At 40.0% G+C, this 23,759-nt stretch overlaps 1 protein-coding gene across 1 annotated transcript in view; it reads left to right on the top strand.

The window, feature by feature from the left end:
• Positions 1-23,759, top strand: part of PITPNM3 (PITPNM family member 3) — a 438,571-nt gene that overhangs the window by 345,499 nt on the left and 69,313 nt on the right. The window contains exons 8-9 of the mRNA XM_075196781.1: positions 12,419-12,606; positions 21,822-21,994. Of these exons, the coding sequence (XP_075052882.1) occupies positions 12,419-12,606; positions 21,822-21,994 (361 nt within the window). The remainder of the gene's footprint in view (positions 1-12,418; positions 12,607-21,821; positions 21,995-23,759) is intronic.

The raw sequence follows: 23,759 nt of genomic DNA, 5'->3' as shown, positions 1-23,759 counted from the left end.
ATCGAGCCCCAGCCACAGGGTAGACGCAGGGGGATTCCTGGGTCTCCAGATACCCCTCCCCTCCGCTAAAGAAGTGCCCCTACATAGCGGCACTGTACTATATAGCAGCCGCGGCACTGTCAAAAAAGTGTCCGCTGCGGTGCTGTATACAGTACCGCCGCGGACGCTTCTTTGACAGCGCCGTGGCTGCTGTATAGTACAGTGCTGCCGAAACGGAGCTGCTGCGCATGCGCGGGACACGATGACATGAAATGTGTCATCACACCCTATACCACTCACTGTTAACTGATGTGGATATGGCTTTGTGATGTGATTGCCCTAACAACTTAATGAGGAAAATCGAATCAAACCCACCAACCTTCTCTATCTGGCCTTTTCAGTGAGGTAGTAAAATATGTATTTATGGGACATAAAAGAAGCTGCGCAAACACTTGTGTCAGGCGTTCTACTATCTATCTACAAATGCATCAAATTCTTTTTTCGTGAACAGCGCAAGTCAGCGCCTGTTGCACAGCATCTATTGTGCTGTTCGCATTTAACGCCTCTCCACTACCATTGTAATACAGTGGAATGTGTGTGGTTATTATGGCACAATTTGGCATGTCCTGGAAAAACATGCTCCATATGTATACATACTTGCCTACTTTTGAAGGCAGCTGTCCGGGAGGGGGGTCCGTCGAGGGGGGCGTCGGAACGTGTGGTGCGCCATTAGGCTCCGCCAATCGTGGCAGGGGGCGGGGCCACAATGGCGCCTTTAGCCCTGCCCCCACCATCTTTAACAACTGAAACAGCTGGTTCTGGGATTTTTGCCTGCTCTCTCGGGAGACCGGGAGAACTCCCAAAAATTCAGGAGTCTCCCGGACATTCCGGGATAGTAGGCAACTATGTATGTATATCAGTAAAAGTATATATTAAATGGTGTGATTATATAAAATCATAAGACTACAGGCAAGTGCTTTAATACAGGTTATCAAGGGCATAACTACGATAGGTGCAGGGGTACAGCTGCTGAGGAGCCCACAGCTGACGGGAGTCCGCTCCAATGTCTGTATATGTGAGTTTTTCATCATTTGGTGGTACACGGGGGCTCTTGCTATGGGGCCAATAAATGTCTAGTTACATCTCAGCATATCATGGAATGTTGGGATGACTTCTAATATTCTTTTTATTTTACAGTAGTGAATACATTGTTAATTACAGTTAATACAAATGAAATTACTTATGAGGTGATTGTTATATCCTGTTATTTTTTCCCTTCGCTTACAGTTATACATTCCATTACTGAACACTTTCATGTGATACAGGTGACGTCACTACTTTCATACATAAAAAAATGTAAAATATATATTTTAGAAGCATAATATCACTATTCACCAAATATAAGGATATACTTGCTAGGCGTCTACACAGATATGTATGTCACCTAAATGCACATCACTTTATATGCAACCCCTTCTATGACTAATTATTTGAAATAATCCACCACTATTTTTGCAAGCTAATGGGGCTGATTCATTTACTACTGCAACTACTGTTATTAGGCAAAGAACAAGACGTTTATTTGAAATGTGGACTGAAGCTCATAGTTGGCAACTCTCGAAAACTTGACTGGAGGGCGGGAGGAGACCAATCGCGTCATTTTGCCCCCCAAACCCCCCCCCCCCCCCCCCCCGCGCAAAAAAACGTAAATTGCGTCGCGGGGGGCGGGGCCAAAATGACGTGATTGGCCTCGTCCCGCCCCCTCCTGCCCTCCAAAATGGCGTGATTCACAGAGAATCGCGTCAAATGACGCGATTGTCGGTGAAATCCGGGATGCGTGAGTAATGCCATCTCCCCCGGGAGCCCGGGAGACTGATCCGAATTTCGGGAGTCTCCCGGACTTTCCGGGAGAGTTGGCAAGTATGCTGTAGCTCCCACTGTGATTATCCATACTAACTTTTGAAAATAATTTCAGCTTACTGATTGGAAGGTGCACACTATCATGTTACACTTAATGCAATCCAAGTGGGTCGTGATAAGAGATGAGCGCACCCGGATTTCCTGAATCCGAGCCCACCCGAACGTTGCCGATCCGAGACAGGTCCGGGTATTGGCGCCAAATGAAAACTTGAAACCGAGGCTCGGAGTCATGTTGGATCTCGCGATACTCGGAACCTATAAATTCCCCGCTAGTCGCCGCCATCTTCACTCGGGCATTGATCAGGGTAGAGGGAGGGTGTGTTAGGTGGTCCTCTGTCCTGGTAGATCTCGTGCTGTGCTGTTTAGTTCTGTGCTGTGCTGTTTAGTTCTGTGCTGTGCTGTGCTGTGCTGTGCTGTGTTCTGCAGTATCAGTCCAGTGGTGCTGTGTCCTGTGCTCTGTGCTTCTAAGGGCATAGTTCTTATTTCCCCAATATTCCCAAGTGTTTAAAAAATTAAAAAAAAGTTATAAAAAAAAATACCAAAAACTTATTTTTTTTTTTTTTAATTACAACAAAATTTGCAAAACCAATCCTGCAGTATAAGCCCATTGGTACTGCAATATTACAAAGTTCACACATTCAGCAGTATCAGTCCAGTGGTGTTGTGTGCTGTGCTCTGTCAATTTTGAGTTCAGTGGTGCTGCTGGGTCATGTGCTGTGTCCTGTTCAGTCCAGTGGTGCTGTGTCCTGTGCTCTGTGCTTCTAAGGGCATAGTTATTTCCCCATTATTCCCAAGTGTTTAAAAAAGTAAAAAAAAGTTATAAAAAAAATACAAAAAAATAATTTTAAAAAAAATTAATTACAACAAAATTTGCAAAACCAATCCTGCAGTATAAGCCCATTGGTACTGCAATATTACCAAGTTCACTGATTCAGCAGTATAAGTCCAGTGGTACTGCTATTACAAAGTTCACTGATTCAGCAGTATAAGTCCAGTGGTACTGCTATTACAAAGTTCACTGATTCAGCAGTATAAGTCCAGTGGTACTGATATATTACAAAGTTCACTGATTCAGCAGTATAAGTCCAGTGGTACTGCTACTAAAAAATTCACTGATTCAGCAGTATAAGTCCAGTGGTACTCTCCTGTGCCGCATATAATTTTTAAAGGCTTTGCCGAGTGTGTGTGGCTTAGGGGTACGCTCTCTTGTGCTACATATAATGGAAAACCAAAATTTGGAGTATAAAGTAGGGAAAGATCAAGACCCACTTCCTCCTACTGCTGCCACTAGTCATGACATAGACGATGAAATGCCATCAACGTCGTCTGGCAAGCCCGATGCCCAATCTCCTAGTACAGGGCATGTAAAATCCAAAAAGCCCAAGTTCTCAAAAAATAGCAAAAAGAGAAACTTAAAATCATCTGAGGAGAAACGTAAAGTTGGCAATATGCCATTTACGACACGGAGTGGCAAGGAACGGCTTAGGCCCTGGCCCGTGTTCATGACTAGTGGTCCAGCTTCACCCAAGGATCTAAGCCCTCCTCCTCCCCCCCTACAAAAAATTTAAGAGAGTTATGCTGTCAGCAACAACAACAAAACAGCAAAGAACTCTGCCTTCTAAACAGATGACATCACAAATCCCCAAGGCGAGTCCAAGGGTGTTGGTGGTTGTGAAGCCTGACCTTCCCATCACTGTACGGGAAGAGGCGACTCCATCCAGCATTTGCAGCACGCCCTCTGCATATGCTGGAAGGATCACCCACAGTCCAGTTACAGATTTGGCTAATGAAGGTGTGAATGTTGTACACTGGGAGGAGGATATTGATGTAGCTGGCACTGAGGAGGATGTTGATGATTATGATGCAGACAAATACCAAATTGCCTTTCTCAATTTCTATTTATATTCTAGATTATATAACGGCTGAATAGTTTTCTATTTTACTCCTAGTGGAGAGGGGATCTTATGCAGACAGATACCAAACTGCCTTTGTCCATTTCTTTGTATATTTGAATTTCTAGTTCTACAGTCTATGCAGGCTGCTTTATTTATATTCAACTACAAGTGTAGGGCTGGGGGGGGGGGGGGGGGCATAGATAGGCCCCAAAGTAACGTGGTCCATTTAATTTCACTTTCTAGCTCCACAGTCTGTGCAGCCTGCTTTTTTTTATCTTCAAAGTATTTACAAGCCTTGCAATCTAAATTAACTAGAGGTAGTGACGTGCTAGAATTTCAAAAGGCAGTTTGGAAGCCCCTATACAAACTGGCTCTATTTTACCTGAGTTGTTTCCCCTCCAGTGTGTACTCGGAAAGAGTTTTTAGTGCAGCGGGGAACCTGGTCAGTGAGCGGCGAAGGAGGTTGCTTCCTCACAACGTTGAAAAAATGATGTTTATAAAAATGAATTATCAATTCCTCAATGAAGTACAGCACTGCCCTCCAGATAGTACAGAGGGACCTGTGGTTGTGGAGTCCAGCGGGGACGAATTGATAATGTGTGAGGAGGAGGAAGTACACACTGTAGGGGGAGAGGTATCAGAGGTTGAGGATGAGGACGACATCTTTCCTCAGTAGAGCCTGTTTAGTTTGTACAGGGAGAGATGAATTGTTTTTTTGGTGTGGGGGCCCAAACAAACCAATCATTTCAGCCACAGTTGTTTGGTAGGCCCTGTCGCTGAAATGATTGGTTTTTTAAAGTGTGCATGTCCTATTTCAACAAGATAAGGGTGGGTGGGAGGGCCCAAGGACAATTCCATCTTGCAACTATTTTTTGGCATTATGTGACCATTTAACAGTCGTTTGCCATGTTCAAAAAGTAAAAGAAAAGGTCAACAAATTCAAAAAATTTAATCAAAAGTTAAATGCCCTGTCATTATTTAAAACAAGAGGTATTGACGTGCTAGAATTAGTGTAGTGTTAATATGTTATAAACACTACACTTGGAACTTGGAGGAGGTATTGTGGCCCCGGTATCAAATTTAGTACTGGGGCCACCCCACTACGCAGTCCAGATACTTGTTTGGTGGAATTCTGACCAGTTGAGGGTGTAACTATTTATTATATTGTGGCCCCGGTATCAAATTTAGTACCGGGGCCACCCCACTACGCAGTCCAGATACTTGTTTGGTGGAATTCTGACCTGTTGAGGGTGTAACTATTTATTATATTGTGGCCCCGGTATCAAATTTAGTACCGGGGCCACCCCACTACGCAGTCCAGAATTTTTTTTGGGGAATTCAGAGCCGTGGAGGGTTTTTTATTAATTACATTGTGGTGACCACTCCTCTACGCAGTCCAGGTACATTTTTTGGTGCGATTAAGACCAGTTGATGATTTTCTTATTATATTGTGGTGACCCACTCCTCTACGCAGTCCAGGTACATTTTTTTGGTGCGAATAAGACCAGTTGATGATCTTCTTATTATATTGTGGTGACCCACTCCTCTACGCAGTCCAGATACATTTATTGGTGCGAATCATACAAGTTCAGGGTTTTTAATTTATATTGTGGTGACCACTACTCTACACAGTCCAGATACATTTATTGGTGCGATTCATACAAGTTCAGGGTTTTTAATTTATATTGTGGTGAGTGACCACTCCTCTACGCAGTCCAGGTACATTATTCGGTGCGATTCATACCAGTTGATGGTTTTCTTATTATATTGTGGTGACCCACTCCTCTACGCAGTCCAGGTACATTTTTTGGTGCGATTAAGACCAGTTGATGATTTTCTTATTATATTGTGGTGATCCACTCCTCTACGCAGTCCAGATACATTTATTGGTGCGATTCATACAAGTTCAGGGTTTTTAATTTATATTGAGGTGAGTGACCACTCCTCTACGCAGTCCAGGTACATTTTTTGGTGCGATTCATACAAGTTCAGGGTTTTTAATATATATTGTGGTGAGTGACCACTCCTCTACGCAGTCCAGGTACATTTTTTGGTGCGATTCATACAAGTTCAGGGTTTTTAATTTATATTGTGGTGAGTGACCACTCCTCTACGCAGTCCAGGTACATTTTTTGGTGCAATTCATACCAGTTGATGGTTTTCTTATTATATATATTGTGGTGACCACTCCTCTACGCAGTCCAGATACATTTATTGGTGCGAATCATACAAGTTCAGGGTTTTTAAATTATATTGTGGTGAGTGACCACTCCTCTACGCAGTCCAGGTACATTTTTTGGTGCGATTAAGACCAGTTCATGGTTTTCTTATTTTATTGTGGGGACCACTCCACTACGCAGTCCAGAAAGATACCTCGTTGAAACGTTTTGGACTAATAACTATATTGTGAGGTGTTCAGAATACACTGTAAATTAGTGGAAATGCTTGTTATTGAATGTTATTGAGGTTAATAATAGCGTAGGAGTGAAAATAAGCCCAAAAACTTGATTTTTGAACTTTTTATGCTTTTTTCAAAAAAAATCCGAATCCAAAACCTTAAATCCGAACCAAAACCTTTCGGCAGGTGTTTTGCGAAACAAATCTGAACCCAAAACATCACGAAAATCCGAATCCAAAACACGAGACACCAAAAGTCGCCGGTGCACATCCCTAGTCGTGATTCACATTAATTTCCATTTTTACATGTTCACTGAACATAGTATCAATCTCATATGTTTGCACTGTAAATACTATTCTTTAATAAATATTAACTTACAAAGCCCAGATAATTATTAACCTTTGCATAGCACCAATATATTACACAGTGCATCAGAGGATGTTTACTCAGTCACCTCACTGCTCCAGTGAAGCTTGCAGTCTAAATTCTCTATAATACAAAAACACACTTGGGTTCGTTTTGTTAAACGCCAATCGACCTAGTTTGTTTTATTGTTTTTTAATGTCTTTATCATTGGTGGGTAACAATAATAATAATATTAATAATAATAATAATAATAATAATAATAATAATTAGGATGTCACATAGTGGTAACGCTGGATACAGCTATTACAGAAAATAAAATAAAAAATCGTTCTTTTACTATATGTTTGCAATCATATTTGCGCAAACAAATAATAAAGTCAGTTAGATTTGGATCATTCTGGTACATCTTCAGGGAATGTACTGTAAATATATATAAGTAGGTTGCAAAGGTCAATGCTTCATCACTATGCTTACTCAAGCTAGACTGCATTTTTATTTTCACACAGGGCGTCACAAGAAACTGTAAACAATAGGGGAGATTCAATTAGACACAAAGGACCTGATTCATTAAGGATCTTAACTTGAGAATCTTCTTATTTTAGTCTACATGAAAAAACAGTCAGTATTTAACTTGTGTGCAAAACAGAGTACTAATTTGCACCCCTTGCATTGTAACATGGTTTTGTCCAGGAGACTGAAATAAGAAGTTTCTCAAGTTAAGATCCTTAATGAATCAGGCCCAAAGTGTCTCTGGAATGTCCGCAAAACACCTCGCGGCGGAGATTTGACAGAAATCTCCCCTCATTTTTCTTCGCATCCCATAGAGGTGCAAGGAACAATGAACGGAGATTCCTACTGTAATTACCGGCAAAGCGCCATATTAGCACACCACGTCGCTGGCAGTTGAACCTCCCCCAAAGTGTTAATAATCCTTAGATCGGGGTGGCCGTGGCTTAATGACCCATGTCTCCTCATCTCTAGCAGGTCATTTATCAGTAAGACTGTTTCTGCTGGGTCAGTTTCGGCCTTTGACACAGATGTAAAATGCAATGAACATTTTTAAGCTGCGGCTTACCGCAGGGAGTTACGAAGGTTCTCTGATCTGATACAATGATGTAAGTAAAGACATATTTCAGTAAAATACTGTCTCAGCAGATAGACCTGTTTAATAGCTTTTGTTAGTGAGGGTCCACTGTTTAATTAGATGGTGGCTTTAAGTAACTGATTATACATACATATATATATATATATATATATATATATATATCCCGTGTTTATTATTATCTGTGTGCATGACATATTTTGGATACCCATTAATCCTTAAGTGTTTGACCTCTCCCAGATTCTAGTGAGATGGTGTTGCCTAAAGTTTGGCTGCTAAAACCAGAGATACCTGTGAGATTAGTTCCACCAAAGCATCCATCCATACATTTGTAGGAAATCTGGTACAAATGTAGACAATTGCCGCTCTGTATTGATTAGTAGCTGACGGGCTACACGGTCGGTCATTCACATTGCGACTTTGTAAGCAACAACTACTCGTCATATATAGGGTTTGTTGTTTTTTTCCAATGGATTAGAAGTTGGAAGAAAGAATCCCGCTGGATTTAGGTGACTAATACATTAATAAAATACTTAATCACATAAGCAGCAAAAGAAAATCAGCCTTATCAATGCAGAATGATAAATAGGCCCATAAATAACATAACCATGTAGAGCAGGGGTAGGGAACCTGTGGCTCTCCAGGTGTTGTGAAACTACAAATCCCAGCATGCCTTGCCACCTATCTGCTGGTTATCTACTGGCAAAGCATGCTGGGACTTGTAGTTTCACAACACCTGGAGAGCCGCAGGTTGCCTACCCCTGATGTAGAGCATAGGTACCTACTTTTCATACTTTCAGGAGGGAAGGTATGAAAGTGTTCATGGGCGGGGCTTGAGGATGCAATTTACATAATCAAGTGCACAGGACAAAGCATGGTTCCAACTTGGCATCATCATGCCTCTGATCACTCTTGTGGCTTGGCTTGCTGACAAAATTCATTGAGGTCTGTCAATGATCTGGTTACCTCCTGGATATTCCACAAGAGTAGACAACCATGATATAGGGAACACTGATCTGTGTATCAAATTGGACACACATGTGATGCCAAATTATATTCTGGGCTCCAAGCATTAGAATTGCACCGTGTGTCACCAGCGTTATGCTTAATACATGCTGAGTGTAAATAAACCACTTGCCATTATCCACTAATTGAACTGACAATTGTGAAGTATGTATATGATATTGTTAGCATGTTATTAATAAATAAAGCATTACATGAATTGCTGCTCATGTGTTTTCACTTCACATAACCTTGTATTTTCCTACTGTAATTTTTGGCTGATAGGTGATAAGCACGTTTTATTTACACAAATCTTATTCAACTTAACACTTGATTTAATGAACCATTACTCATAGTTTAGATATTAATACTGTTGTATTCCGTGTGATCTAGTGCCATTGCTCACTAGCATACCTGGTCACAAGGATACACCTTCTTTATTTCCCCACCTCTACCCACCCTCCCTCTTCTTCTTCCCTATCTTCTTCCCACAAACCTTAAAACAAAGGTTCCACCACTTGTTTGTTATAAATGACTTAAATTTCAATAGTGTACAAATTATTTGCTTATACAACATCTTTCCTAAGTTTTTTATAAATCATTGTAATCTTATCCACTTGTTTGTTCAATGTTATTTGCATTGAAACTTAAATGCCCTTCCTCAACTTTTTACTAAATTATATCGTCGATTCCCAGTTCACTTACCTTAGGGGTCCCCCGCTGGTGGTCTCCTCCGCGGAGGCACTGCTTTTCCGATGGTCAGCGCCATCTTCGATTTCGGGCTGTGCATGCGCAGTCTGTCCTTTTCTCTGCTCCTATTTTCTCTTTTAGGCTAGTGCCCTCTATTAGCTGTATTATTTAAGACGCCTCTTTCTTTCAATCTGGGTATCATTTCAACGGTTGCCTTAGGCAATGGAATAGTTATGAAACAACCATTAGTAAAGTGAATGTGTTACAGAATGTACTGTACATGTTATTCATGCAACCCACTTCATCCGTTTTGTTGTGCATAAATAAAATAATAGAGGCTGCACCCGTTCAGGAATTGCTATTGTAATCCAAAAGAAAACTACTATATTATAAATATTCTATATATTAAAAAGAAACACTAACACTAAAAATGGTTAATGTCCCATTTGTCTGACTGAGACAGGGGGGTAGATTTACTACAACTTCTAAAAAGGAAAAGTGGATGCGTTGTTCATAGCAGCCAATCAGATTGTAGCTATCATTTATCTATTATGTCCTGGAAAGTGATAGTGATAATCTGATTGGCTACAATGGGCAACGCCTCCACTATTCCTTTTTAGAAGTTTTAGTAAATCTATCCCAAGAAGCATATTTAAGAGTTTGAATTATCTTTTGATCTGTGATCTATTCCATAGTCTTCAGGCAAACACAAACCAAAGTACTCCCCCTAAAGCAGAACAGTTTGTACAAAGGGGACAAGTAGAACGAAGATGGTGTCAAAGATTGATGGACAACAGTACACTTACACAATCCTGGAATATGAACCATAGTGCAATAGTGAATCCCTACATACCGGGAAAAAAAAATGTTGAGCATTTGCATGTACTAAGTACAGTTATAATACATATTTTGTGATTGTTGACTTCTAAGTATTCAGTCTTAACCATCATTTGTCTAAGTTTGGCAAAACTAGAGTAAATCAAAGCAGTGTCATTATGTACAATACATGACTTAAATGTCTTAGAAATTCTAAGAAGCAGCAAACAGGAAACTGTGTCTCTTCCTGGATTTCCGACAAGGAAATACACTGCATGAATTATACTTATTAAAGGCTGCAGACTGTGTAAAAGCATTGAAAGCCTTTCTAAGTTAAAGGATAAAGTTTCTGCATTGTCACATGTTTTCACTGAATTATAAGCACCTGTTGGTATAATGAATGATTCTATAACAGATAAGTGGTGTGAATGCTTGTGTAAACAGTTGTGAAAGGACATTAGGACATATCTAAAGTTCATTATATACTTTACATTATGTTTGAAAAATAATACTACTTCTCTGCTTCATTCCTCTATGCCACTGTCTAAGTTACTTCAGTCAGACATTACACTGACAGCAAAATACCAAACACCAGCTCCGCCAAGCTACTCTCCCGGAATGTTCAAGAGACTCAGAATTACAGTGAGTTCTCTAGCACTCCTGGAAGAATAGGCCACTGTCCTGGATACCCTGAATTTCTTGCAAAGTGGGGAGGGTCGTGATGATGCAATTGCGGCAAATGGCATGCCATTATGACCCCACCCCACTGTGTGACGATGTAAAATGTGTTGTCATGCCCCCTCATGCTTGTAACTTTGACTTACCTTCCGGGATCTACCAGAGAGGAGGTATAAAAGTAGGCAGGTATGCCCAGTCCTCCACATCCCATCATCCATGCAGTAACTTCTAACAGAATCTCCTAATGAAATGCTACTACGTTACAAGATGGCAACTTTTCTTTCTTTCGTAAAAATAAAATAAATAATTGAACTAACAAGTTAAGTATTTGAAAACATAATTTATTACAAGAGTATGCTAAAATGTTACATTTATTTGTCAAAAACTACTACTTATGTACTATAAGGAATAATGTAATTACTACTTTGAAAGGTTTTTAGAAGTGGCCTCGGAGCTCTGTGCCCTGTAAAAGGGCAGTGGGTCTGTGGCCTTGTGCTTTTACATAGACACAGAACTCCCTGCTGATTTGTAATATCTCTATATATCACCGCTGGGGATGCATTATCCCACACATTCAGCTTTACAAATTATATATGTACACAATCAGCCAAGTTTGGATCCATCTGTCTGGTTTGAGTTTTATTATCCAGTGGCTGCTATATTTTATGGCCGTGCTGTTGAAGATTGTGATGCCCTGTAATATTTTCTGCACTTACCTAGCACTTTATCCTTGTAGCATGCGTCAATGGTTGTTGCTTTTTGTTATATCTTCTGAGTCTTGTTGACAATCACTTACACATGAAGTCTGGCATGATAACATTATAATGTTAGTTTTAGAATTATGACAACTCTAGACCCATTACTTTCTTCATTGTTTGTCTGTAGTCACAAGACATTGACTGTATGATGGCTATAGCACATGAGCCCCACTTTGTAGGGCTTCCCTAGTGGCAAACCAGTAAGACATTTGCTTTCAGTGTTTTTTTTTTTTTAAAATTTTTATTTAGAAACCACAGAAACAAAAGAAGAAACATATTTAACAATTGTGCCAACAACACTTGGCAGATAATACAAAAATAGAAGACCCAAATTGGCACATATAAAATTTAGCCCTAGCGTAATTTAATGCTTTCAGTGTTTTATTTATATAAGATGGATCAAAAGGACTAATTGCTGACTGGTTGTAATTAGTTACTGCACGTTTACGCTTTGTTAGAATATAACCCCATTATTTAATAGATTGTACTCTTAACCACTACGGAACATTCTCTTATTAAATATAATACATTATTAATGAATTTGTTAATGAATTTAATTTAATTAAATAGATATGATTCAACATTTATTAACAGTCCCTGGGATGATAATATCTCATTATGCAAATAGATTGCATTCTATAAAGATGATCTATTACTCACCTGACTCTGTGCATGAGTAAAATGAGAAGTATGGTACATTCTACATAATTAACACCTCATTTTACTGGAGAGAACACACAGTCCTTGAGAAATAACTTTAACCTCAAATTATCCTCTGCTTATCAAATACTTTCTCTTTCTGTCATTCCATAAGGATAATCCCATTCACTCAGATGAAAGCAGCGCCAACCTGCGAGGTACTAAGAGGCTCAGCAAAAGCAATATAGACATCTCAGGAGTTTTGGACAATGGAGAACCAAGGCCGCCTTTACTGAGGAAACAGAGTGATTCATCCACTTATGACTGCGATACGATAACACAGCACCATGCGTTCTTGTCCAGGTGAATAGATCCAGACATGTGTACTGTTAACTGCAAAACAGTTGTCTATATGAAAAGAAACATGTAACCAACAGTTTATTCTTTAGGGATATTCCCCACCAACGTTGTCATTGGCTATCTGAAACAGGTATTCTTTTGCTAAGTAAAAGCTGCTCAAACCCAATGAAGCAGTTTCACTATTCTAACTTTTCCATATGAGTGCTCACTGGGGCTCTAGCACAGAGCAGGGTGTATCAATGGTATGGATTAGCATATTAGCCGGGCTGATTAGCATGTTATACCCCAAGCTTACTGGATCGTCTGCACAGCAAACAGGGTAGTTGTTTTACTTTAAACTTCAAAATACCTGTAGTTAGCAAATTTAAGCCTGTCTCAGAGATGATAAGGCTTCTTTACATGAACATGTGACATCATGTGACATTTATATTCTTTATTCAGGAGTTAGAAGTACATCACTCATGAACACAGTGCTACAGGAGATAGATTCTCAAATCATGTGCACACTAGATCCCTAGGTATTCTTTAGCTTCCATTTGCTAAATGGAGAAATACCCCAAGTATAAAAAGGGAATCTGCAGTAATAACAGAAAGGAAAGGATATGGAAGTGAATTTACAGGGGAGATAAACATGTAGGAATTTTACAATCCTGTGAACCACACTCGGATTGAGAAGCCAGTGTACTTTGTATTGTCTGGTCTATTGAGACTTCATCCATGTAAATAGGGTTGTTCCTGCCAAGAGTACATCGCCTTGGGTGATATCACCTAGGAGGCAGCAATGGGGGCTGTGAAGATTATGTAGTTATCTAATGACTGATTGTTATTATATGTTGAATTCATGTATGACAATGTGAATATTTTATGTAATCTTGTAATGTAATCTCAACATGTGCTTTGCTAAATGACATGAGTTTGAACCTATGCAAGTGTCAATAATCTTTTTGAAAATTATCCAGAGATAGATAAGCATCTCTAAAGAGTTTTTTTGGTATGCAGAGGATGTGGACTTGACCATCCAAGCCGAATGAGAAGAAGTGAGAATTTAGGTCCTGTGAACATTCCAGAGCTCAGGACATCCCTAGCTCACTTTGAAAGCCCTGTGACATTTGGGATATCAATCTCTCCTTATTGACAGATAAACTCCAAAGGTGGGGAGTGAGAGCTATGTGGAAAAAGGTTTAAAATCTTCTGCTTTAGAGATAACAGTGTGCATTTTCATTAGGGGGTCTGTCAAGACTGAAATGTTCCATATTTCTCACTTGTGTTCCCTCACAAACACCAAGTCTTAACTAAGTAAGTAGTGACTCTGGTTTTATTTCTTATTTTATTTTCTGAAACTTATTTGTGTAACATATTGTATGTCTTGTTATTAATTTTTTGTAAATAAGCCTTGGAAAAAAAAATTCAGATTAAATAAATTTAACGTAGTGTGTTCTCTGTGATTCTTTGTGAACTTACGAAGACCCGGGAGACTCATGCTACATGTGTATGTGATTTAAGTGTGAAACATTAATAAGTGGTTTTGGTGAACGTAAGCACACCATAATAAATCCTTTGCGGTGGCAGAAAAGGTGTATTCAAAGCTAAGTGACTAAGGTGATGCTAGTCACGGCCAGCTGTTCAGATTGCTATATCTGGGAAAAGCTGGGCATTTGTGACAGGGACATTTGTTTATATTTATTTATTTTTCTTGAAAAAACATTTTTTTCAGCCTGGTTGCATCCATGACATCTGGTCTTTTATTACCTTGCCAAATCACTCTGCCCTCCACTTTGTCACTACTGTCAAGGGCTAACTTCTTACAGAGGTGCAGGAAGTGTAGGGTGACAGGTTAGTGAAATATTCACCTCTTATATCTGTATGGGGACCACATACAAGTGTACATGGCCAGTTAGCATTAGGTCCTCCATTAACTTAATGTCATTAGCCCTCTGAATCCACATTTTTGCACTTGGTGTTGTAGACTGCTTCCATAAAAGAGGAATATTTATTTGGTTTAGCAGTGTTCAAGAGATGTTTTAGCAATGAGCAATTTTTATGGTCACATCTTATTACTGTTAAGGTGAAAAAGAATAAAGGTTGGATCCTATGGTACCTGACATCCTGTTCTATGTGAAAGGGTTTATCTCCTGGCAGTATGGTGCCACACACCTACATTGCTGGAACACTACAGTATTCTACCTTGAGTTTCATTACAGCACCATTATAAGAGCTGACACTGCTACAAAACCTCATACAGAGTATGACAACATTGAATATCAATGTGCAGTCAGGGCCGGATTAAGGGAAAGGAAGCCCCCATTCCCCCGTGAGGCCCCCCGGTTAGAGGCCCACTGTCCCCCCCCCCCCCCGTGAGGTCTCCCCTGTTTGCCGCCCACCCGAGTGCTTACCTCCTTCTCCTGTCTGTATACTCCTTCCGCGGCATGCTGTAAACTCCTTCCTGAGGAGATCTTGTGACACTCTTACGAGATCTTCTCAGTATATTGATTACTGAGTGCCGTGGAAGGAGTACAGAGACTGGCTCAGCAGCATTGATCGGGCGCCCCCGGCCCGATCAATGCTGCTGAGCACTTTCTAGGGCCCCCTGGATGCCCGAGGCCCCTGGGCTGTAGCCCATTTAGACCTCGGGTTAATCCGGCCCTAAGTGCAATTATTGGGCTTTATAGCTTATGGACATCTCAGCCAGGATTTATGCCAGTGTCTTTTTTTTCCCATTTTGCAATTTTAAATGCTTCTTTTGTGGGGATTTCCAACCATGCAATTTATTAAATTAAAAAATGCATATCATTGAAAACTGCAATGCCAGTCTTGGATCCATACAAACAATGTATCTAGCAGTTTGCTAAACCATATGGAAAACCTCAAAAAAAGACACAATTTTTTTAAATGTGGTTCTCATGGGTGGGTGACATTTCTCCAATTGCATAGTTATACAAAGGTGTCTGATTTAGACTTGACAACAAAAATACATCTGGACACTTATCTTAAGGTATGTTTAAGACATTCCCCATTGACTTTTTTCATCCCCTGTACTAGTACAGTACCCATGTTTGCACATTAAGATACCGCTTGCTCTATCTGGATTGTACCTACTGCCACACTGTTTTTACTGTATGCATTGCATTCTGTGCCTTACTTTATCTGAATCGTTTGCATTTGTTATAACTTTTTCTCATATTACATCGTTTGCCATGTTTATTTGCCATACTTTTTATTTTCTCATTTTCAATTCATGTCATATTATCATATTATCTCATCCTTTTCATTATCCTCTTGCTATTTTTTTATTACTCCCTTTCTCACTGCAAACTGACACTTCTTATATTTTCCTTGCTACCTCTCACCTCTATTTTTACCTCTTATTTGCCTCTTCTTTTTCTCCTATTATCCCCCCATGCCTTCCTGCTCACGTTCCATTTCAATACAATTCCCTTGCCACATTTAACGCCCTAGATTCAGTACACCGCTGCGCATCGCTAACCCTGTCAATCTTCTTCACATTTCCCCACTTCCCCTCTCTCTCCTTCTCCTGTGCCCTTTGGAATTCCAGACCTGTCCAACATAAATTCCACTCTATCCACGACCTCTACTTATCCAACTCTCTTAACCTTCTTGCCATTACTGAAACCTGGCTCTCCAACTCAGACACTGCATCTCCTGATGACTTTAACGTCCCCATCGACAACCCCACTGACCCTACCCACTGCCTTGGTCACTCCCTTGACCTTGTCTTATCCCACCTATGTGGTCTTTCTGATTTCTCTATCTCTCCTTTCCCACTATCTGATCTCATTCACCCTCTCCTCATCTCCTGCACCCCTCCCCATGCCCAAATATACCCAGGCAAGACGCAACCTTGACACTCTTGATCCTGCTATTTTGTCCTCTTCTCTAAAAACTCTCCTCTTACCTCTCAACCTGGCTTGCCCCAACCAGGCGGCCTCCCTCTATAAACAAGCGCCCAATTGATGCTATTGCCCCAGGCCCCAGCCTCTTCTGTCTATCCTTGCTACTACACTAAAACTGCCCTGGCTAAAGTCACCAACGGTCTCCTCGCAGCTCTCGTAGCTAAAGCCACGGGTCATTTCTCCCTTCTTATCCTCCTGGACCTTTCAGCAGAATTCAATACTGTTGGCCACCCTCTCCTGCTTCACACCCTCCAGTCCAATGGTCTCTTTGGCACCGTTCTTTCCTAGTTTACCTCCTAACTTGCCAACCGCTTCTTCCCTGTTTCCACTTCTGGTTCCCTCGCCCCCCTTCCAGTTGGGGTCCCACAGGACTCTGTTCTTCGACCCTTTACTTTTTTCACTATATACCTCCTCCCTGGGTGAGCTCATTAGCTCCTTCGGCCTTCAATACCACATTTATGCAGGTGACACCCAACTCTACCTCACATCTCCTGACATCTCTCCATCCCTCCTCTCTAGGGTGTCCGACTGCCTCTCTGCCATCTCTTCCTGGATGTCCTCCAGATACCTAAAACATAACATTGCTAAAACCGAACTTATTGTCTTCCCTCCATCTAGAACCCCCTTCCCCTCTGACCTCTCTATCACTGTTGACAACTCCTCTATCTCACCTGTTCCCCAACTTCACTGTCTTGATGTCACCCTCGACTCCTCTCTCTCCTTTGCCCCCACATCCATTCTCTTGCCAAATCCTGCCACTTCCTACGCTCGTTATTGCTCGCATTCGGCCCTTCCTCTCCCAGGACAACACCAAATCTCTCATCCGTTCACTGATCATCTCTCGGTTGGACCACTGTAACCTTCTCACTGGTCTCAACAAAATATAACTTAGTCCGGCACTGAAATGACTGCTCAGACTCGGTACCAGCGCTGGGGATCTGCACCCCAAAAGTAGATAATTAAACAACCAAGGTATGCGGTGGTATGTCCGAGTCTGCCACAAAAACACTCATGCACAAAGTATATATTTATAAAATGTTTATTCTAACATATAAAAAACCATAATAGGTACAACCAATGAGGACTATAATCTGTGCCAAAACAATTGGTTGCGAGGTAGGTGCACCTACACGTTTAACCAGATATTATATGTACCAGTCCAGCAACTGTATAAAAACCGTTCCACTCTAATATTATAGAGATTGCGATATATTTTTCACGGAATTTCCAAACCCTGTCAGGGAATTTAAATGGAGAATAAAGTGATGTATTTGGGAGGTCCAACTCCGGAATAACTGATGAAATCCAATACGAAATGTCAAAAGGTAACAAAGGTCTCTTACCAATTCTGGCGATGTATTATAGGACCAGTACCTTATTCTGTACTATGTACTGTGTAACCGACATGGATCCTCCTCCTCTAGATGCAGAAAATATACGGAGCTCTATGGATAGCTCTTGTTCTCACCACATGAACTCCAAACACTAGCGCGTGGTCTCGCTAGTGACCGACGTCATAGAAGTGCGTCCCCGTCTCCTCCGGGACTCCTCGGGACTCTTCAAAAGTATAAAGTTGAACGGTGATAGAAAGATGCACTGGTATAGGCACTAGACTGTAGTCCACAAGAATGGTTAAAATAATTGCTGTTCATCTGACGCGTTTCATCCCCATATAGGCGATTTCCTCAGAGATAGTGGTTTTTTATATGTTAGAATAAACATTTTATAAATATATACTTTGTGCATGAGTGTTTTTGTGGCAGACTCGGACATACCACCGCATACCTTGGTTGTTCTCACTGGTCTCCCCCACTCTCATCTCGCTTCTCTTCATTCTATTCTTAGATCTGTCTCCCCCCTTTACCATGTCCTTCACTGGTTCCCCTTTTCCCTTTTCCATTTCCCCTTTTCAAGTTCCTCACCCTCACATACAAGGCCCTCGCCAACTCCACTGCTCCCTACATCTCCAACCTCCTCTCTATTTACACTCCTTCCCGCCCACTGCTGATTACCTCTTCTTACTCACATAATCAAGACTTCTCCCATGCTGCCCCCCTCCATTGGAACAATCTCCCTATATCATGGAGAAAGAACCTGCCCCAATCTAAGCAGTTTCAAATTGGAAAAACCCACCTTTTCTTAAAAGCCTTTCTTTTATTTGCCTAACTACCCACCTGTCGGCTACCTCTTCCTCTCTACCCTTTCTCCTTCTCGCTCCGTTTGACCCTGTCCCCATTTCACTTTCTTTATGTCTTTGTTTTGTTCCCCCTTCCCCTTAGGTTGTAAGCTCATTTGAGCAGGGTCCTCTCTCCTCCTGTTTTCACCACTTTTAACTCTGCTCTATAGCTACTCTGCCCACTGACTCCACTCTTGCTTTTCACTGCACCCTTTCTATAGCTCTTAACCTGTTGCTGTGCCCACACTCTTGGGACTTTCCCGCTGTGCTGACTTTCCCTCGCCCTCACCCTTTCTTATTAGCTGTGCTCTGAGCTACCTTAGTTATTTTGATGCTTGTTTATTGTACCGTAATGTAATACCTTGTATTGTCCTATTGTTTGTCCCTGTACGGTGCTGCGGACACATTGTGGCGCCTTACAGATAAAAATTAATAAAAATAATGATAACATTATATCTCCCAAACAATGAAAAAGTTGGTATGTCTCTGTCCCTCTGTATTTGTCTTAAAACTGAGTGGTAGTTTAACAGATATATGCGTGACAGGTTAGGGGTTGAAATAAATACCTAAATATCTTATTTGTCTTCTACAGCATCTAAATAAGGTTGGTAATGCTAAATATAACCCCTCATACTCAGATACATTAATTTTGTATCTGGCCACTCTGATCCCCTCTTTTGGGAAGGTGTAGAAAGCAAGGATTCACAGCGCATATTAAACCAGGCCAAGATGACTATGGGTGGTTTTGATGCATGGACAATCCACCTAGTCAAAATTCCCATCAGAAATCGAAGATTTAAAAGCTTGCTCATGCTTACACCTAAGTCCGTTAGATAAATGAATCGCTTGCATTTGTTAACATATTTATTATAGTGGAACATGCATTGTACCAAAGACTGTGAAGCTGTAAATAAGTTGGCATTGTTAAAGATTGATGCACACCACAGTTAATTATGCTAGTTTACCAGAACCCACGGTCTTTTAATACATAGTTTCTAATGAATTCAGTGAGTACAAGCCTGTACATTTTTTTCTTATGTACCTTGAAGAATATGGGGGTGTTCAGCACCAAAATAGAGGTGGTGATGGAAATATGCATGAGGTCAGTGTAATGAGGTACCCATTAACTGCATGTAGCATGTGTGACAATGCCATAGGATTACCTGTCAAACTATTTACTTATAAAATGTATGCATTATTATTTTGCATCCTAATTAACTGCAAACAATTATAGCAATATAGTGGGAGTTCTATAAGTTTATAATGAGAAAGGAGATGCGTATGAGAGCCAGTCACACATTGGGGTAAGTAGTCACTAGACACCTGCTGATTGAATATTTACATAAGCAGTTAACAGACTATAAAATTTATTTTGTGGGTTTTGTACCCTGATCATGTCCAGATTTTATTGATGGATGATGATTAAACTCATTGGAGTTTTGCCTATTTCATTCTCGTCATAAGCAGTGAACAGAGTGAAAATTCTATTCAGTGGGGCAATTGTTCTGCTTGCTCGGATTATGCTGATTACAGGCGAGAAACTAATTTCTACATTTTGTATATAAACTTTATATATCTCCAAAGTATTGGATCACTGTTCAGACTTATTGTGGAACAGCTGGATTTTTAGGACCTACTCCAAAAAGATGATATTTGAAAGACCTCCTATACAGGCTAATATATCCTATAATCATTTGTTATTGGCATGTGTTAGAGAATCCAAACAGTTAATGATCAGGTGGGATCAAACTAACCGAATGAATCTGAATAATAACATTTGGTTATATTGTGTAAGCTCTTGATATGCTTTAGGTGTACTAGCGGAATAATTGAAATTGTTCTGACATTTACACTTTTATCTATGTTTGTTTACAATTTTTATTTAAAAAATGTGTGTATTTTAAAACATTTAAAAGTAGCCATGTCTTCGATAAGTCTACTCAGAACTTTTTTACATTATTGTTTTTTTAAGCTTGAAATTGTGGGACTCCTTAGCACTGTTTATTTTGAGTAGTCATTATGTAGTCAATTGGGCAGCATTTTGCATCATTGGATAGGTCTCCCATGCCTCAGCATATCGCCCTTCAACTTTATCTTTCAGTTCACCAAAAAAAGGGTTCACACATGTACAGGTCCTTTTATTCCGGAGTAGTTGGGAGGCTCACGAGCATCCAACCATCCTTTTACTGTGAGATATCCAGTGTATGAAATAGGTCACAGAGGACCGTTGGTGTTAGGAGGTTGGCAGGTCTGCCATTTATTTGGGCTAGAAGATGGAACGGATATCCTTGCCTATATGTGGCTCCCTCTGTGTGGAGTTTGTCCATGAGATGAGTTTGTGGTCTTTACAGAACAGTATTCCCCAACAAGTCAGCAAAGAATTGGATAGTGGATCCGTCAAATGGTCCTTTATTTCGGGCACTTATTATTTCCTCATTAAGGACCTGATAGGGGCAAAGCAAATAAAGTACAAAAAGAGTACATTTGCTCCTGGAGAAATGATGTTACATTGCAAGGGGTGCAAATTAATAAATATTTTTGCATGCAAGGAAATAAACTTACAGCACTATTCGTGTTTGGAAGATACAAACCATTGTCTTATGTAATACCATAGGTACCAAGTTGCTGCCTCAGTTCAATATGAAGTCTAGTGTACATAGAAAAAAAAACTACTTTTCCATGGATCAAATATTATCTCCAAGGGTAATTTTCCCTTTCAACAAAAGTGTTGATTGCATTGTAGAAATATTTACCTTGGGCCATATCATCAATTAAGACAAGTTTCTCAAATGTTTTCATATATTTGACTGCTACCAATAGTTGTTTCATATATCACTCCTTTATTTAATGTTTAATTTTCCTTTAAGTGGTTACTTAAGTTTTACAGTTTAGTAATTGTAATAAAAACGACTTAGCTCATAAAGTGCATTTTAAATAAAAATCACAGAGCTCAATAAAAAAAGCATTAATAGCACTAGTTGTAAAGTACATAAACATCAAATATTTCATTTCAATTAAGGTTTTTTTCTCAATTTGTTTCATATTAAGAGTCTGTGAATTAAAAAAATATATATTCAAAAAAAACTTAAGTATTACAAGATTGGTTGATTAATTTTTCTTTTTGCCCCCAGTATCCATTCAAGTGTTCTGAAAGATGATGTGGACTTTCCCCGATCAGGGAGCTCCAACCTTTGTGAAGTCATCCTGGGACGTTTTGACTTTGAGGTGTCAGACTTTTTCCTGTTTGGCTCCCCATTGGGGCTGGTATTGGCTATGAGAAGGACAGTTCTGCCTGGATTGGATGGTAATCATATTTTAAGATTTCAAAATGCTTAAACATTTCATTGAATTTTTATAATTTGGAATATAGGGTAGTTTGGGACTGGGAGTATGGAGAATTGGGAGTGACACTAATGTGAGGTGAGGTGGTTAAATGATATTTAGAGATAAGCAAATGAGTTCCTTGTGATAAAGGAAAAGTCCCCACAGGGAGAAAAGAACTGCAAGGTTATAGCTGATGTGTAGGAAAAGAAAACAATTGTGGGAACTGTAACTAAGGTGGACATGGAAAATCAATGTTCATGTGATCTGAAAAGAAACAAAAATATACTTATTCATAGTTACTTAGTCCATATAGGACACCAGCCATTATATTCAGGGAAACTACAAGTCCCAACATGCTGTCCCAGTAGATAACCAGCAGATAGGTGGCAAGGCATGCTGGGATTTGTATTTTCACAACACCTGAAAAGCTGCAGGTTGCCTACCCCTGACCTAGTGCATTCATTGTTCTCCCCAGAAAATTTTGCCAGCATTAAGAAATAGCCTTGTGGCATTAAGAAACAGCCGGGTGGGGGAATGTAATACTTTGCAATAACAATGAAAAATGATGGAGGTTATTGCTCACACCTGCCAGGACTGATCAGACTGGTTGTCAGTGATCTAACACACACTGCTGCCTGTAGTGTTCACATTGTGCCTGTTCTAATAGGAGAAACAATGGTTTATTCTATTATAATAGGACTCTGCTGGGCTCCAAGAGCCGGATGACAAGTAAAAACAGCCAGGTGGTGCACCGGGAAATAAGTGCTGGGGAGAAGAGTGGGTTTATGGATAACAGTGTACATGTCTGTGCCACATGTGCACCATTTTACCTAGGACAGAGAGTTTTGCACTATGGAAATCATGCTTTCCCCTAGAATTCAATGTTTTAATCTACTGATGGCACAAAATTCTTGTAGAGGAACAACGTGTCCTTGACATATTCATTGTGCCGGTCACCTTTAAGTGCACCTCTTTCCCATTGTATGGAGTTGATGGGCTTAGTGTGGAATTATCCTCACTTCAGGAGGTATCAAATTGTGCTGAACATCTAAATTAAATGTGTTCCATCTATATCTGAAATCCAGTAATATGGTTAGGGGGAATATACACCTATAGTGGTTTTATTGCTGAAACAGGAAAAAAGGGATTTGAACAAAGAAACTTTGGTTTCTCATCATGTTCATGATTAAGTGGAAGAATTTCATCCAAGTAATTTCTCTTGTAACTCAGAATTTATGACAATGAAAGATTTATTGCATTTTAGGGACATAAAATAGTAAGTTAAAAGCATGACAATCAATGGAATGCATGCACAGTCTAACTTACTCATTACTGGATGACGTGACAAAACCATTGGCTTCATCCAAGACAGAATTCCAAGACCTTTTACTGTATGAAAACCATTGCTGCTTTACACAGACATGTTATATTTTACCAAATAAAATGTACTGGCTCTCTTAAACCATAATATAAAATCTTATTGTTAAAGGCCACAGATAAAAGTGTAGTATAATCATAAAAAGTAACAAGTTTACAGCTTAGTTTTGCAGTTTACTCTAGATTATCATTGATGGACACATCAAATTACCTCTTGTCTATATATAATTTGTGTGTGCTGCTGTACAAATAGCTCACCAATTATTCTGTGTATAAAGCTAATGGTGTATTGATTATACAGGATTGCTGTGCAATTTGGCAAAGTATCCATTGAATTAGCAATAGCTGCTTTACATCATAAAAGTATT

The sequence above is a fragment of the Mixophyes fleayi genome, chromosome 2, assembly GCF_038048845.1.
Source record: "Mixophyes fleayi isolate aMixFle1 chromosome 2, aMixFle1.hap1, whole genome shotgun sequence".
Lineage (NCBI taxonomy): Eukaryota > Metazoa > Chordata > Amphibia > Anura > Limnodynastidae > Mixophyes > Mixophyes fleayi.
This window is presented reverse-complemented; position numbering and strand designations above follow the sequence as displayed.